Raw genomic sequence first — 16,867 nt, forward strand, 5'->3', positions numbered from 1 at the left:
TTTCTTGGAGAACACAAATGCCTGGCAAAAGCAAAAGTGATGATTTACTTCTAGGACAAGCATGCAGGCCATCTCTAGAACTGGTTCGTGAATCACATACTCCTCAGAAGTTTAAACAGAAAGCTAGGAAACACCTATGGAAACAACTGAACAGCAAGAAGTCAAAGGACACAAGAGCTTTCAATCATTTAATGTGCTCTTTTCACCAGACCTCATGGATCTCGTCTCTTTTGGTGCAGAAATAGAGGATGTGTGACAGCTCTTCCTCATGCTTTTCAGCCTTGGAATTCCAGTTAATGCTGTCATTTTCAAGGGCATCCAGCTGCTGCTGTAGGTTCTTTACAGAAACATTAAAGGAATTCTAGAATGAGATGCAAAAACCAAGCTGAGTCAATGAACATTTGGATCTGCAAGATGCACACTTTAAAGAGCACATACATCAGTTAAAAATACATTTTTAAGATATTATTATTTATACTGCATTTATATCCCACCTTTTCTTCTGAAGAATACAAGGAGGCTTACATAGCATCTTTTTATTCTCACATCAACCAACTTGTGAGTGGGTTAGGCTGAGAGTCTCTGACTGGCCCAGAGTCACCCAATTAGTTCCATGGCCAAGTAGGGACTAGAACCCAGATGTACCAGGTACCAGTCCAACATGCTAACCACCAAACCACACTAAGATTATTTTTTTCAGTAGGTTGATCCACTAGATTTGGGTAAGATGTGAAAATATGGGATTCAGTCTGCATCTGTCTATGTAGCAACAAACTGAACTTTGGCCATAAATGAGCTCTGAATTCAGCCAATTCACACCTTGTGTTATTTTTTGATATATGCATAAACAAAAGCTCCTGCTGCTACAGATCACTAACATTTAAGCTGGTGGTATTGTGCAGTGGTTAGATTGTTGGACTGGGGCTTAGGAATTCTGGGTTCTTGTCCCTACATGGCCATGAAGGTCACTGGGTGACTTTGAACCAATCACTCACTCTTAGCCAAACATATTCACAATGTTATTGTGAAGATAAAATGGCAAGGACACCCATATAAGTTGTCTTGGGTTCCTTCCAAGAGGGAAAAGGAAGAACAGAAATGTAAGAATAAATAATATAATAATAAACAAATCTACTCAAACGATGGGTTTTCGCCCTGGATCAAGCTGACCTTGTTTGTTTGTTTCTTTGTTTAAAAATAACAATTCCCTTCGTGCTGCTCAAATTTCTCAAAGCAGCTAACAGATCAAACCACAAAGTGCAAAAATAATAACATTATAATGAAAGTCAAAATAACAATAATACAAATATGGTAAAAAAGAAAAAGTAGGCACACGAAGAAAACAGCAGAAGACACTCCCAATACATCAAGGCTGCAAAATCATGGCATAAGCACTTGTTTTATCTGGTACTAAAAACCTAACCCTGGGGAGAACATCCACAACTGGGACCCCTTACTAAGGTTCTACCTCTGGCCATCACCTGCCTTTATCCAGAGGGTGGCGGTAGCTGGTGAAGTTTCTATGTAGATTGTGAGCAAGGCATGGGCTAAAGATAAAGGGTCTGGTTGATCAAAACTAGAACTTTGGATGTACTTGGAAATAAAGTGGGCACACAATGAAGGTTTATCTTTAAATATTAGGGAGATGTGTTCCATCTAGAGCATGGGTCCACAAACTATGGCCCGTGGGACAGATCCGGCCTGCCATGCCCATTTATCCAGCCCGCACTGCTGCCCGTGCACACGTTCACCTCACCGCGTGGGCGGGGATGCGGTGGCTTGCTCGCTCGGAGATGGTTTTGGACTTGCTGGGAGATCTCCGAGCAGGTGAGCCGCCACAGCGCATGCCCGACGCCTCCTCACGTGTGCCTGATGCCACCTCACCAGCCCGCGCACTCAAGCACCCCTGCCTCACCTGCCCACGGCAGTCGCCGCCTTTCAACTGGCCCCCTATTGAAAAAGTTTGAGGACCCCTGATCTAGAGCATGGGGACCTGAGGGAAAAGGAGGGATTAAAACATCTCCCCCCCCCCCACCAGTATGTGTTTCCCCAAATGAAACACGATGTTTTCCCTGGGGCGTGAGGGGGAGCCAAAATGTTTTTCCTCCAAATCCCAGGTTTTTTCTGGGGAAAAAAACCAAACAAAAAGCCTTTTTGCTTATTGTTTCAGATGTTTTGGGCCTTCATATCTCTGATCCCATCAGACTGTTTTAATTAGCCACTTGTTCTCCATAGTAGGAACCAACTGCAATTTCCAAACACTCTTCAAGAGCAGCCCTCATACAATGCACTGCCGTAACCAATCCTGTATGTTATGGGGGCATGGTTTAACTGTTGCGATAAGCAGGTTTGCTGTCCAGAAGAGCCAATAAAAAGTGCTTCGTTCCACAGATTCACTGTGCAAAAGTTGCACACCTTCTCAAGGATCAAGTTCCTCAAACATGAATTATCACATGGCTTCTTAAGGAGGAATGCAATCCCATCCAGAACTGATTCAGGACCCTGATCCACTGATCCTATATAACTATTTTATCTCCATTTGTGTTTATTGGCTCCTTCTGATACTTGCTGATCAAGATCTTGGCTGAGCTGTGTAACTTTGGATTCAACTTGTGGTGGCTGGGCTGTTGAGGGGGAGGGACTTATAAATTACCACAGCTTACTCATAGTAGTTGCCACTGAGTATACCATTGTGAGACAATAAAATAGGAAATGGCAAAATGTCCAGTTCAACCTCTGGCTTTCTTGTAAATATCCTCATCCAGGAGTAATGCAGGACTTTGTTCCAATACTGGGCCTGCTCTGGCATTGACTTACAGTATATTTCGCGGCTGAAATTATATCCATTCCAAGCGTGAGCACCATCTTGTACAGGTGCCTGATATGTGCATGCTTCTCCTGAGCATTATTCAGGTGAATTTTAGCATGAGGAGTGTCACCTGGCACATCTTTCAATTCTGCGATGTCTAATCCTGCTGATTTTATGAGATCTTCAAGCTGGGGACATAAATACATGTTTTATTAACAACCATTCTTCCCCTTAACATCCACAAACTATCAGGGATCCATTTAGGACACAAATTTAGATCTGATGATATTGTTATTGTTGTTGTCTTCATTTATGGCACAACAAGAAAGACAAAACATACAGATGAATAGATGCATAGCTGTGAGACAGTTAAGTTTCTGTGAGGTTAAAGCTGACTATACTTACCTCTTCTTTGATGTGATGGAATCTGACTGTCTTGTTGAAAATGTCATCATATTCTGCCATCCTTTCCTTTATCTCCTTATGGAGATGCTTAAGTTCACTTACTTTCTCTGACTTCTCCATGTCCGGAACTCCTTTCAAGCTCAACTGCTCTGATAACTTTAATGTGTATTCCACCTCAACATTGAGTTGCTAACAAATGAGATATAACAAGATTATTCAGACTTCAAAGGAAAGTGCGTTGACATTTAGTCCAACTGTCCACTGTATCTGAGCAGTTTCCTCGCCCCTGCTGTGCTCAAGAGCCTGGGAAGCCATGCCTTCGTGAATGAAAACTATTACCAGCTTGGTTACTTGCACTGATCCATGTATCCCTTTGCTGTGGCACCCAGTATTTAGAGCCACACAACTGTGAGGGTACTGATGAAGGCTTGGGTGTTTCCAAATTCTGCCCCACCAGCTGCTTTCATATTAAGCATGGAACTGCCTGCTTGCTTGCTATGCTTTGTATCCTATTGGTCCAATAGTTGGGCAGAGTTTAAAAGCAGGGATCTAATCCATACTGCACCTTTCACACTGCGAATGGACAAATCAGTCTGATTCCAGTCCATGCCACATTTCCAGGCATTCTGTCCTGTGTGCGCATGAAACTGCAATTTTAAAAAAATCTCTGCATGGAAAACTGCATTTAAATATGTATTTAAATGTGTATTTTAAAATGTATTTTCTCACAATTCGTGTTTACAAGCATGTTCTCTACTGAAATACACATTTTAGAATGTGTTGTAACAAAATGTGTTGGGATTCACAAATATTACATTCCTCAAGCATCCCTTGAGGACTGGATTATGGTTGTCTTTATGGACTGGATTATGGCAGAATGACATGGATCATCTAGTTCTTGCCTTTGGCTTAGGTAGAAGGAAAAACAAAAAGTTAGAAGGTGCTTCAGGTTTAAGTCCATCCTGATTTTTAACAGTGCAAGAGGAGCAAAGGAAAATTGACCTACATGGAAAAAATGTCATGAAATTATTCTCTAATTACATTTTGCCTCTTTACATAATGCACACACTAATGTTTGTAGATACTGTATACCAGGGATGGGCAACATACAGCCCCCAAACCCTCCAGTGCATCTTCTGTCACCACTTTAAATTCAGGACATCCCAAAAAATATTTTAAACATTTTGGTGTGCCATAGCAGTTCCTGATAATTATATGAAAAACCATTGGAACCTGAAGGGGTGCAGCCTGTGGAGCGATGTGAATGGGGGCAGGCAGCATCCCCCCCCCAAAATTCTGAAAGTTGCCAGTCCTTACTGTATTAAACATATTATGTACCAGGTAAGGTGCACATCACTCTCAGGGACTGAATCTGGCCCACTGTGGTTGTCCAGATAGCCAAGTCCAGTTCCTATGGCCACACCCCCTTTTCTTCAACCATTCATTGTGGTTTTTGTGCAGTTTCCCCCATTCTAAAGGATGAAAATGCTGAGGGTTTTTTTTTTCCTTTTGTATTTTTCTACCTGTCCCTATGTCCCTGAGAGGCAGATTCAGCCTTCTGAAAGAACTTCTCCTTGCCTAGTATACAGTATATATGAAATATATGTACTATATGCAAACATTTGTGTGCATATTTTATGAAGCAGCAAAATGTAATTAGAAGATGGCTTTGATACCTCTACTACTTAGGCCAATTCTCCTCTGTTTCTCTTGCTAATTGGCATATACCATGTCAACTTTATAAACAGTGTTGGAAAAGTTATTTTAACATGTCATCACTATGCATACTGTACATTTTCCAACATTATTCTTTTGAAAAACTGAATAGTAGTTTTATGGACTTCTATCTTTGTGTCTATCCCCAGTATCAAAAACTGAATCAACCAATATGGAGGTGATGCAATGTGCATAATATATACTTGAAAAAAGCATGCAAAATTACTTAGTAATAATATATCCAGTTTATAAATGCTTGTAGACTTAAAATTATATATAGTATAAGGTTTAACCTTTTAATTTTTTAAAATAAATCTATAAAAATGTAGAAACTGGTGTTCATTGAACTATTGGTGTTCATTTTGTTGCATGTTTGGCATATCAAAAACACTAAGCCCTTTCTGGTGTTGAAATTATTTAGCTCTGCATGTCTGCAGAATTTACCATGAAGTAAAATATTTGTTTTAGGTATTTGAAGGAACAAGTCTTAAGAAGTAATTTTTCTACATGGGATGTCACATACTTTCTTGTTCTCACCTGAAATTGTGGTTTCATTTGGTTAAATGTATTTTGAAGTTCTACAAGTATTGAAAGGTTGCTTCCAAGATCAAGTGTTCTGGTGGACTTGAGTGTCTCTTGAAGAATGTTTAGGCTTTGTGTGGTCTACAATAAATAACAGAACTATATGTGAATGTTTATTTTGGAATACATTATGTTAAAAAAGCAAGAAAGTTTAAACATTTTTGAAAAATACAAATTAAATCTCTGCATGATATTAGAAGAATGGCACAAGAGTGAAAACTTGTCCATCTTAAACAACACATTCAGATAAATGTAGGTTTTAAAGATGGGAGTGCAACAGAAGGTTAAGATGTTCAAAGAACAGATAAATACTTAATTGTTAAAACATAATAAAAAGAATTAAATCAGGTTCAAAAGGAGCATCCAGGGGTTAGTAGGCAAAAGTGTGCTAGTTGCTTAGGTGGTAGCTTTATCTTTCTGCCTTCCAGAATCTTCCTCTTGGTTATATTTGTTCAGACTATATATATTACTATTCAGTTCTACAAACACTTACTTGTGAGTTAAGTATAATTGAACTCAATGGGGCTTACTTCTGAGTGGTCTGTATAGGAATGCTTGTAAGCTTTAAATCTGCCAACAAACAGAAGAAAGATGCCCCAGATACGGTGAAGGCTAGAAGAACTTAGAAGCATCTGGAGAAATAGGAAGGCACATAGTTCTGGGTACACTGAAAGCAAAGGCAGCCAGTGACCTCAACAAAGTCCCAGTGATATGCAGTTATTTGGACTAGTAGTTCAGCTGTCTTTTAACTGTTTTTTTTTAATCTGCTCAGGAAAAATCAAGACAACTGGCAAGGCCTCTTGAAAACATGAAAACCACAAGCAGAAAGACAGGAATAATCATTATGTAGATTGCACTTACATTTTTAAATTGCTCATTAAATTTCCCACACTGCCGTTTGATGGAGTTCACTTGATTCATATTCAGTTTCCATGTTGTCCAAAGCTCTGTCAATTCGTCCTTTTCTTTGTTCAGAATATCAATAGTATGTTCAGTTACTTGTACAACATTTTCCACATTCAATATTAGATTGTCATTTACCTGTTAAATGAAGAGTAAACAAACTTCATTTTTCTGCAGGTGGAAAAATTAACAATTTTTAGTCGTTTAGTATCTCACATGAAGCCCCCCCTTAAAATGTTATTTCCTTCACCCTCAACATTTGCATACAAAGAACTCCCACTGCATGTTGACTAAGTCCCATACATTCCTGCTAAGAAGTAGGTCCTGTTGTCTGTTCAGTACAGTCTACTTCAAGGTGAGCGCATATAGGATTACTGTGTTTGAAAAGATTTGGGAAAAATAGCACCAAGATTTTTGATGGGGAAGGTGGGTCAGTGCTGGTGTCAGTGGAGTGTTAGTGATAGCCTCACCATGTTGACTAAATTTAAAAAGTCATGCCCCATATCTTGAGTGGAAAGAATCTTCTTCAAAACCATCTGCCACTGGACGTCTGCTGACTGTACCAAGGCCTCATTTTTAGCTTCAATGTCTTCTTGCAAAGGCTCTGTTATATAGAACTTTTTCAGCCTCTGAGCATCATCTTCAACCTAAAGAGATAGATAGAAATGCATAAATATAGCTAATCTCTTCTGAGTATTTATGTTAGGCCTTTTGATTATTTGATTTTGGCCTGTAGATAGACTGATAAAGCAAGGACTCATTCTCCCCCCTCTCCCTTTTCAGTCAAACTAGGTAGACCTGAGAGGGATGCATTCATGAATTTTAACTGTTTTGTGAGTTCTCTGGTACTTATTTCAACCTGTGGAGGGTTTACCCTTGAAAAATCGGAGGCACTCCACAGTTCCTTCTGAGGTAATTAGAACTGAGGGATGGGTCACTGAGGGTGGGGGAGGGACTCCCGTGACTCTCTCTCAGCTACAGAAACTTCCGGAAGCCAGGTTCTGCACAACACCTGGCCTATATGTGTGATGCACAATGTCCATGAGGAAGAAATAAAGGTGACATATTCTATATTTCTTCTAATGTCATTTGTATAGCTACCTCATTTGATGACTTTAAAAAAGCTACATAAGGCTTCAGCACTTCCAGTTTCAAGCTAATATTTCTGTTCAGTGTCGTCAGCTCTTCATTCAGAAGGTCAGTTTTGTTAGAAAAAGCTGTAACATCTGTAGTTTCAAATTCTTCCATCTCCTTAAAAATCCGTACAGCTAATTCCAGTTCATTCGCCATCTCCTACAGTAGCATAAACAGGGAAAGTAACATATTATGTGCACATTCACATTAACCTTTCAAAAACTGGGGTAAGGTTACAATCCCACATATGTTCAGATGGAAATACTGCCTCAATGTATAACCATGTCCACTAGCTTAGGGCCATTATAGTTATAATACAATGCTGATAATTCCCGGACTAAGGGAACCTAAAGGCCAGCCTATGGATGATTTCTCCCATACAGGGCTGTCTTGAAACAGTATTTCCCACAATGTCTTCTTCCTGCTATGGCCACTGTAAAGCATGATTTTTCCAAGCAGGGCTGCGGCAAGAATCCTTGCTACCTGAGGCCCAGGACAAGACTTCCTCCCTTCCTCCTCTTGCATACAGTTCTAATCCAATCAGACAGGCAACTGAAAGACCAGTATCCTGAACTACACCCCATGTGGCACACACAGACCTGCCCTCCAACAGATGAGAATGGCTGGGGATGGACAGATGAGGTCCCTGCTGCTGCTTCCCACCTGCCACCTGAGGCACTTGCCTCATCTTGCCTAATGATAGGGCTAGCCCTGCTTCCAGACTGTGTGGAAGAATGTGCAGTTCCATGCTTGCACCAGCTTTCTGTTAGGCTACTGTGGAAAATCAAGGAATTCTTGAAACACCCTGGGAAATGCACATGGTTAAACACAGTTAAAAACAAATTATGGTGCAAGAAAAGCCTAATTTACCTTGGTTTGATTTGCCAGCTCTAAATATTTGTTCAAGACTTCCTCTGATTCAGGCACAGAAGATCCAGGATTCATCGCAACAGACAGTATTGGACCAATGTTTTTAATCTTTGTAGAAGCCTTCAAGGTTTAAGCAAATATCTAGTATTACTTGAAGGTAATAGCACACTACTTGGCATACTGTTTTGTTCTTAGGAGAAAAGGCAGGATAGACATTTTTAAATAAATTATTATGTTTCATTGCTGTATGTGAACTATTTTGCAAATCACATTATGTGTGAATAAGACCACACACACACATGCACGCACACACACGTTTGCACGGGAACACATATAAATTTACATTAGAGTTGGGATGAAACTGAGTGGCATTCATCCGTCCAGCATCCCCAGACTTGCTCTCATGCTCGGCCTGGTGATCCAAAGCAAGCTGAGCAAAGAGGAGGTCCACCAAAGCTTGCAGAACAGAGGCTTGGCAACCTGCAAGCTTCTTCCATGTCAGGCGCAGCAGCACAAACAATGTTGCATGTGGCATGGGAAAGGAAGGCTGCTTGCACAGTTCATGGGGCTTGATTCCTGGCGAGTGCTGTGCAAACACTGGGTGCGCTTGTGGGGAACTAAGATTCAGGGCTGTGAAGATGCGGACCACAGTCTGGGGAGCTGAACTCAGGGAAATCGATGGATTCCCACCCCCAAAAGAGATTCCTTATGCATTCCTAATTTACATACATGCTGAAATGCCTAACTTTTGCCTTTGCCTACATTTCCTCCATCCCTCTTCTGAAATGTGTGTTTATTGTAGCCAGAACCCAGTATTGTACAAAGGGCTTCCAGTTGCTCATTGAGACTTTCCCCTCCTCTACCCAACACCCTGCATGCCACCATCTGCTTTCCAGACCTGATTTTGTGAGGGGGGAGGAGCTGCAAGGGGAAGGTAGAATTGCTTCCTCCCTCTTCTGCTTAGGGAAGGCTTTCCATCAGTGGTGGAGGCAGGGGAATAAGATACCCATCTGTATTATCAGCTAAGAGGTAATGGTTTTAAAATAAAGCAATCTAGGCAAAAATTTCACAAAATGCTATCTCAATATGGAAAAACTGTCTAAATTTTTATAACAGCAACAAAACTTTTTAACAAAGTTCCTGAATGAATAATTTGTGTGCATAACAGTGTATAACATGCATGAGTTATGCTCTTAACCAAGTGAATAGGTCATGGTTGCTTATGATATGGCATTCTGCGATGTATATATAGCCATTACGATGAATGTGAATTCACTCCTGTAGCATATTTTTAGAATGTCTAAATTAGATTAAGCTGTGTCTACTAAATACCAGAGTTGATTTCAGCATCTAAATTTTCATAGTGTTTTATGTTAGCAGGGAACTTTATTAGGAAATACTCGTTTTGGTTAAAAGGAGCAAGTAGCTTTCTCCACAGAAGAAAAAGATCAGATTCCAAAAAATGTTTGTGAAGATCCTATTTAAAGAAACAAAATGTGATTAAAGGCATTTTTGAAGTTTGTTTCTGAGATATGTTTTAGTTAAACTATGGACTTTGTAGGGAAAAAACTGCCTAATTGAACATAGTTCACAAAACTAATGATGAATTGTTAGATATGAAAAAGTTTGTTTTCAATAAAAGATCTTTAAATGCTGTTAATGGTTCTTATACTGGTTGACCAGAAGACCAGTATGAGTGGGGAAAAACAAGCCATGTATTCTTCTGAATCAGCCTTCTCCAACCACGGGCATCTAAATCTGTGGGACTATGACTTCCATCATCTCCTGTGGCTTGTGCTGCCTGGGAATAACAAAAGTTCTACACATCAGAGAACATGAGACTGGGGAAGACGGAGTTGGATTCTGTCCTGCCCAAATAAGCAGCCATGTCAGATTGAGAGTATCAGGAGCGGGAAGGGAAGGGGGAAAGTGAAGGCATAATCATAATCCGAGCTGCCCTTCCAACTAGTCCTGTCTCCATTTTCTAGAGGAATCACACAACCAAGAGCAGTTTCTGATTATAAGTGTGTGTGAATATATAATTTCTCTTCTTTCTCCCTTCAAAAAAGGATTTTAATGGATCTGTTTCTTTCATGGTTTCAATACTTTGAGTATAGGGATTTTTTAATGGAATTGTTGTATTTTTGAATGTTGTGAGCTACTTTGAGGATTGAGCTATTCTGAGGCCAAAAAGCAAAATACAAACAGAATAAAAATGAATAGACAAACAAGTGAGGTGTCAGAGAGAAGGAAAAATAATATTTTTATTGTATAATTTATATTTGTATTTTTTTTCTTGTTGTGAGCCGCCCCGAGGCTTTGTTGCGATGAGGGCGGCATAAAAATGTTTTAAATAAATAAAATAAATAAATTAGGGAATGTGACAAATAATTCATCAAAAGGAGGGAAACAAGATGAGCTTCTCTCCCTTCTTGTTTTATATCCTTGGCTTCAAGAGTCTAGGAATATATTCTGCCATATTTGGCTTTACAGAATCATTCTGCCATATCTGGGTTTGTTTAAACAAAGTGGTATGTTTAATTCACCATGAAATTATACTGCTTAGTATAGCTCGATTCCAAGTTTATATATAGATATAGATATATATAGAGAGAGAGAGAGAGGGTGAAACCCAGTATCATGCAAGCAGACTTCCACTTGCATCACAGACCCTCCTCTCCTCTTCCCTACTGCCTCCCATTGTCTGCTTAGAGCCCCCCAGTCCTCCAAAGTAGATTATGGAGGCAAGATGTTCTATTAATTCACCAAAGATTCAGCAATCTGCAGGATGGGTTACAAAGCAATTTGTTAAGGAAGAAGCATGTTCTCATGTACCTTCTTGAGATAATCATCTATGGACGTCGTTAAATGTTGCTTTTTTGAGGCAAGTTCTTTGTGAGCAGAACACTGCTTAATCAACTGGTCTACTTTTTTCTGAATGTAATCTACCATTTCCTGAACACCAGCCATCCAAGAACTGAAGGTGAAAACAAAACTATAATTAATGTTTTTCTGATAAGTTGGACTGTAGTAAGCAGATGAAGACACTTACAATGCTTCCTATCAACATTGTTTTAAGGAAGTGTAAAATACAATGAACCATTAAACACACACATACCAGTATAGTAATGCATATCAGCAGAGATGCAGGGAATATTACTATGGGCCTTAAACATTATTTGGTGGGTATTTTGGAATCCGAGATCCAAGACTGGAAACAGAGGTCCAGCATTTGAGTTGGGAATCCATTCTCTGACCCTCCCACACACAGACACACACACACACACACACACACCCCTCCCATTCAGCTGATGCAGAAGGAATGGCTTCTACCTTTCCAAGACGAGGAAAGCTACATTGCAGAGGGGTTAAAGGGAGCATTCTGGTGGGTGGGGAGCAGTGAGGACTGTATGATATATCCTGTGTCCGCTGCAGCCCTCTTCCCTTCCCCTGCAAAGTGCCCCAGCTAGAAGGAAGAGCAGGATGAGCAGGAGGGTGGAGATCATGTCTGCCAATCTTTTCCTCTGCACAGGATTCCCAAAAGCCTTTCAGTATGGAAGTTGATGGGCATCCTGATTGGAGTGGCCCCTAAGCAATGCAGCAGATTTTGTTCTAACAATTTTCCTTTCCAAAATTAATGATATGTTTCACCACCACTACCTCCTAATATTATGAGAAATCTGAACAAATTTACTACTTCATTTGAATAAATTTATCAAAATTTGATCCTGAATTAAAATGGGATTGGAAAAAATGTAACTATGGAATAGTTTGCATTTGCAATCTGGATTGATTTTAACTATGAAACCGGTTACATTTTGCTATGGATAATTCCCATTTAGTATTCCCTGTATGCTTTAAGGTTTTTTTTAAAATAGAAATGAGCAATACATCAGTTGGCAAAGAACTGACAATCATTCCAAACATGTGAGCTCCAGGGTGTTGATTTATAATAATGCAAAGACTCGAGGCACTTGTCTTCAAATTGCTTATCACATGCAATTAGGGTAGGAAACTTGCACCTAAAATGAGAATTAACTTTTACATTCAATTAATTTACAATGGAAGTTTTCTCTTGCAAAATACTGTGAAATTAAATAGTAATACAAATTCCATTAAAATATTAACATTGACCATGAAAGCATAAGAGTGCATGAGTATAATCACACTTAGAGCTGGAACTTTGGAAAGTCACTCAGGTTAAAGCCACTGACCTGGGGCGAGAGGTTTGACTTCCTAGAAGTAAATCACAACTAAGGGTTCTCTATTCACTGGGCGCGCATGATCCCTCCTTCACAGAAGCCTGTGGGGCCTTTTCACAACAGCCACATCCTCTGGGGCCTCTCCTGAGTTTCCCAGTCATTTCTGTGGCTTTTTCGGAGTGAGAAAAGCCTGGTATTTTCCTAGGTGGCACTATTCTTTGCTATGGAAGCAGAGTGTGATTTTGCCATTCTGCACTATACCAGAACATCACCTTGGCTTTTATGGCACACAGAGAAAGGCAGAGAGGAAAATGCTTGGAAAAAGAACTCACATGAAGGATGCTGCAATCCTCCCACAAAGAAAACCAAAGGAAAAGCCTCAGGAAAGCACCAGGCTATACGTCTCATGTAGAGAAGCCCTGAAAGGCTCTTTCAAACATATATAAGGTCTTTCATTTATATGCTCCACTCACCTGCAAGTATCTCCTTTGCTGAGTAAGGTGTGTCCCTTCTGCAGAGCATCAGTCGATCCATTCTGAATTTTCTTCAGCAGTTCCTCATGCTTCATTGCTGGCAGAGACATGCTTGGACCTTCTGAGTTAAGAAGCTGCAGTGAAGCCTCTACATTTCCAAGTATATCACATGCCTATACAAAAATGAAATGAAATTTTAAAATACTTGATCTTTAAAATACTAAATACTTTTTTAAACATATGAAAGATAGAGGCATTTTAAACAAAGCCCATCATTTAGACAACCTATTCAGTGAATAGTTTTTCTCTGCCTCATCATACAAAGGCCGTGCTGTGTGGTTCCACAGGTATGAGGTAACATCCTTAATCAGCATTAGTGACGTGCACCCAAAAACAAGTTTCCACGTGCTAGCTTGCTGCAATGATTTTTTTTCAAGGGAAAAGGGCAGGATAAAAATATAATAAAACAAATAAAGATTGACTTTTTGACTGTCAGAGTGCACATGCATTATCTGCTTTTCCCCATGTGTCATTTCCTGCTTCATTTCCTGAAGCAAGTGAAATGCCATCAGATATAGGCAAAGAAATGCTCTTCAGATAAATGTCAGAAGCCACATTAATCTGCTTTTTTGATCTCTAGATGCTGGGTCTCAGGTCAGAAAAGGAGAAAGAGGGGGAGAGAAGGTTCAGGATATCTTTTTAGCTGAGCAGTGTACATGTCTAAATTATTTCCCAAATGGTGCTTTGACTAACATATCTGAAGTACTTTGTATAGCAAAAAACAAAACAAAACAAAAAAACCCTTGTTTAATTCACTTCCAAGAATCATTGTGAGGTCCAATGAGCCAGAAAGATGGGGAAAATGCAAGGGAAGATGATGACCATGCAAGGAAAGTGACATTAGCCCATGATGGTACTGCCTGATGCTATTTCATTGCCTTCCTTTCCTCCCAAAACAGAAAACATGAAGATAAAATTACAAGTTGGTTTTGAAAGTTCTGAAGCCACTGAAGTTGATAGCAGCTCAAGCACATCATACCTGTAATGTATCTTGCCCCTCAAGAGGGAAACAGGAGGGGACGGGAGAGGAAAGGATTGGTCTATCAATGCTACAGTTGTATTTGTGCTATTTGGAGTAAGTTTTCTTTTAGAAGGATGGAGTGTTCATATATAAAACAGCAATGAAGTTCCAATTTTATCCCCATTCTCCCACCATACTTCCAGGAAGTAGGAAAACACTTTTAAAAATCTCTTGTCATTTAAAAATATGTGTTTCAAAATTAGCTCTCCCTACATAAGAGCAACTTTGGAGTCTGCCTCCCGAAAAGGTCATAATGTTTTATCCTTAATTGTATCTCCAAAACAATTGTAAATAAATACGTATTTTCTGCTTTTAGGCTTCTTTCAATATGTCCAATATATTGGATAATTACTGGATAATTTTGTCACTATTTATAGCCCTGTTGCTAATTTGATACCATCCCACCTGATGCCTCATCTACAAATTAGCAGACACTCTATTTTATTATAGCACAAGTAAGGGACAGATGTTAGTTCACCAGGGCTGCATAGTAGAAAACCCCACTGAACACAAAGGGTTTTATGTTCTAGTAAAGACAGAAAAACCAGGCTGCAAGATAGAATGGTCACCACCTTCAAATAACTTTAAAAAAATTGCTTGAACTCCAGAAACAGCAATTGTCCAAACTCTCTATCAAGAAAATTTGCATAGTAAATGCAGTGGCTTTCACTGCAATCTAAATAAATCATCAAAAGTTTCAAGCATTTGGGAGTTACAGTTAACTATAGAGATCTTGGTCTGTCCATAGTCTTCATGTTGTCGAGAAAGTAATAGCAAAGCAGACTGCTATTACATGTTTTCCCTTTACTGGAGGGGCTTAGCGCTTTTCAACAGTTTTCAAGGTACATGCTATGATTCCTTGCCCAACACTGTATCAGTCTGCAGTTTGGTTTGTGTTAAAACTAGAGGTTTAACCAGTATTCAGGTTTGCTTTTTGTGGACTGTAAGACAGCCCCAGATGTATACAAAATTTAATTATTTTATTGGAAACCAGCCAATGCCCATTAAAAGTTGGGTGCACTAAAACTCTGGCTAAGAGGTCGCATCTTTAGGAAACTTTGTTTATGAGCCCTGGTTCCAAGGGAGAGCTACAGAAGCATTCCAATAAAAATTGTTCACCAGAAAGGGTATAGTATTGGAGTTCTGTGCTTTTTCTTTTACATGCTGTGATACTGTTTGTCAAGGCCCTTTGTGCTCCTTTGTCCCTGCTCTCTTTTGGTGCCCTATATGAAATTTTTTTTAGTCAGCTGGAATATCTGAACAATCTGTGATGTAGCCAGGTTTTGCTGGGGAGATACCACCATTCCAGCAGCTCCTAAGATTTGTCCATGCAATCAACTTGAGATGGACTTGGCCTCCTGTTTTGGAATGTCTGCAGTGGTAGCCATAAAGCACCAGGTAGCCCCCCACTGAGCTCTGCACATTGAAGATCAATCAACTATTATGTCAAATATCTAAACTAACCCTCAAGTCTCTTTTGCACTTACCAAATTTCTATACTTGCAGGGGGGACTAGAAAATGGTTTGTGAGTTGTCTTTGGCTATCTTGGTATCTTGAAACTCTTCTCCTCTGTATTGCAACTAACCATTTAAATCATATTCATTGTTTTTACACTCTACTTTTCCTTTTCTCTTTTGCTTAAAAGAGATATATTCCTCTCTTAGTCTATTGACTACGTTAATGCTGATGATGACAGTCCTCAAATGACTTGCTCCAAATCCATTCTTGTTAATTTTAATTAAATTAATAAAAGTAGGAGGTTGGAAGTCTGTAAATGTCTGCAGTAGGTTTTTCCATGACAGCTGCCTGACAAAATTACCCCTTCCTCTAATGCTACAGTTTCACAAATGCTGCCAGCTCAACAGAACCTGATACTTGGTAGCATGGATTTCTTGTCCTGCTACTGACTTTTTTTCAAATCTCAATTCAGTGCTTGGTCAGTGTGAGCCATGTATTTGAAAGCTGGCTTTTAAAAAAGAAACTGAGCATTTAGAATTTCTCTAATTGTACTTTAGTAATGTTTACACTCCTTGGGTTGGATCCAGACTTAGAATCCTTCCAGCCTGCTGAAAACACTACACAGAGGATGGATTCAGACTGCATGCCACAGCATGGAAGTTTTTACCATCTTGATTTGTCATGCTGTCCGAACCCAGCTGTGGCAAGTTTCGTCTTAAGCAAGCATGATAAGAAACAACATGTTGTTCAACAGTTTCTCTGAACCATGATGTTTTGTTGTATTGCCTGAGCTCAGGCTAATGGTGACTACCATAGAATATCCTGTAAAGAACGGCATCTGCAGGAGTCACTCTAGCATCTATATATGGACCACTAAGGTAGAGGCAGGTGACATAGGCAGGGAGAGACGTAGCTTGGAAATAAGTTTCAGGCACAGTGGCTGCTAGGATACATGCCGATAGTGGGGGGATCAAGTTGGATGATGCAAAGCACAATTATATAGAAACTACTTGATCGTCTGTCAGAAAGATCATGGTAAAAAGAAAAAAAACCTGCAAGCCATGGTGACCACACAGGGTTGCTTGTTGTCTTGTGTGACTGCAGCCAGAGAACTGGGGGGACCCCGCAGATGATGTCAGCTTTGGTGAGTGTGGAAAGGGGTGATTCCTGAAAATTAGTGAACTAAGCCCTTCTGTGAACTAAGCCCTTCTGCTGACAGAGGGCATATCCTGT

The 16,867-nt window shown here is 39.8% G+C and overlaps 1 protein-coding gene across 11 annotated transcripts in view; it reads right to left on the minus strand.

Annotated features, from left to right (window-relative positions):
• Window positions 1-16,867, minus strand: part of CCDC141 (coiled-coil domain containing 141) — a 125,828-nt gene that overhangs the window by 35,816 nt on the left and 73,145 nt on the right. For all 11 annotated transcript variants that reach the window (XR_006414411.1, XR_006414412.1, XM_044426939.1 and 8 more), the window contains exons 8-17: window positions 13,095-13,267; window positions 11,255-11,396; window positions 8,420-8,539; window positions 7,517-7,708; window positions 6,886-7,062; window positions 6,374-6,553; window positions 5,468-5,593; window positions 3,215-3,403; window positions 2,818-2,997; window positions 212-361 (exon numbers count right to left, since the gene is read on the minus strand). Coding sequence is in view for 9 of the 11 variants with exons in the window: in XM_044426939.1 (XP_044282874.1) it covers window positions 212-361; window positions 2,818-2,997; window positions 3,215-3,403; window positions 5,468-5,593; window positions 6,374-6,553; window positions 6,886-7,062; window positions 7,517-7,708; window positions 8,420-8,539; window positions 11,255-11,396; window positions 13,095-13,267 (1,629 nt within the window). In the remaining 2 variants the exon portion in view is untranslated. The remainder of the gene's footprint in view (window positions 1-211; window positions 362-2,817; window positions 2,998-3,214; window positions 3,404-5,467; window positions 5,594-6,373; window positions 6,554-6,885; window positions 7,063-7,516; window positions 7,709-8,419; window positions 8,540-11,254; window positions 11,397-13,094; window positions 13,268-16,867) is intronic.

The sequence above is a fragment of the Varanus komodoensis genome, unplaced genomic scaffold (genome assembly GCF_004798865.1).
Source record: "Varanus komodoensis strain SLA01 unplaced genomic scaffold, ASM479886v1 scaffold18_1, whole genome shotgun sequence".
Lineage (NCBI taxonomy): Eukaryota > Metazoa > Chordata > Lepidosauria > Squamata > Varanidae > Varanus > Varanus komodoensis.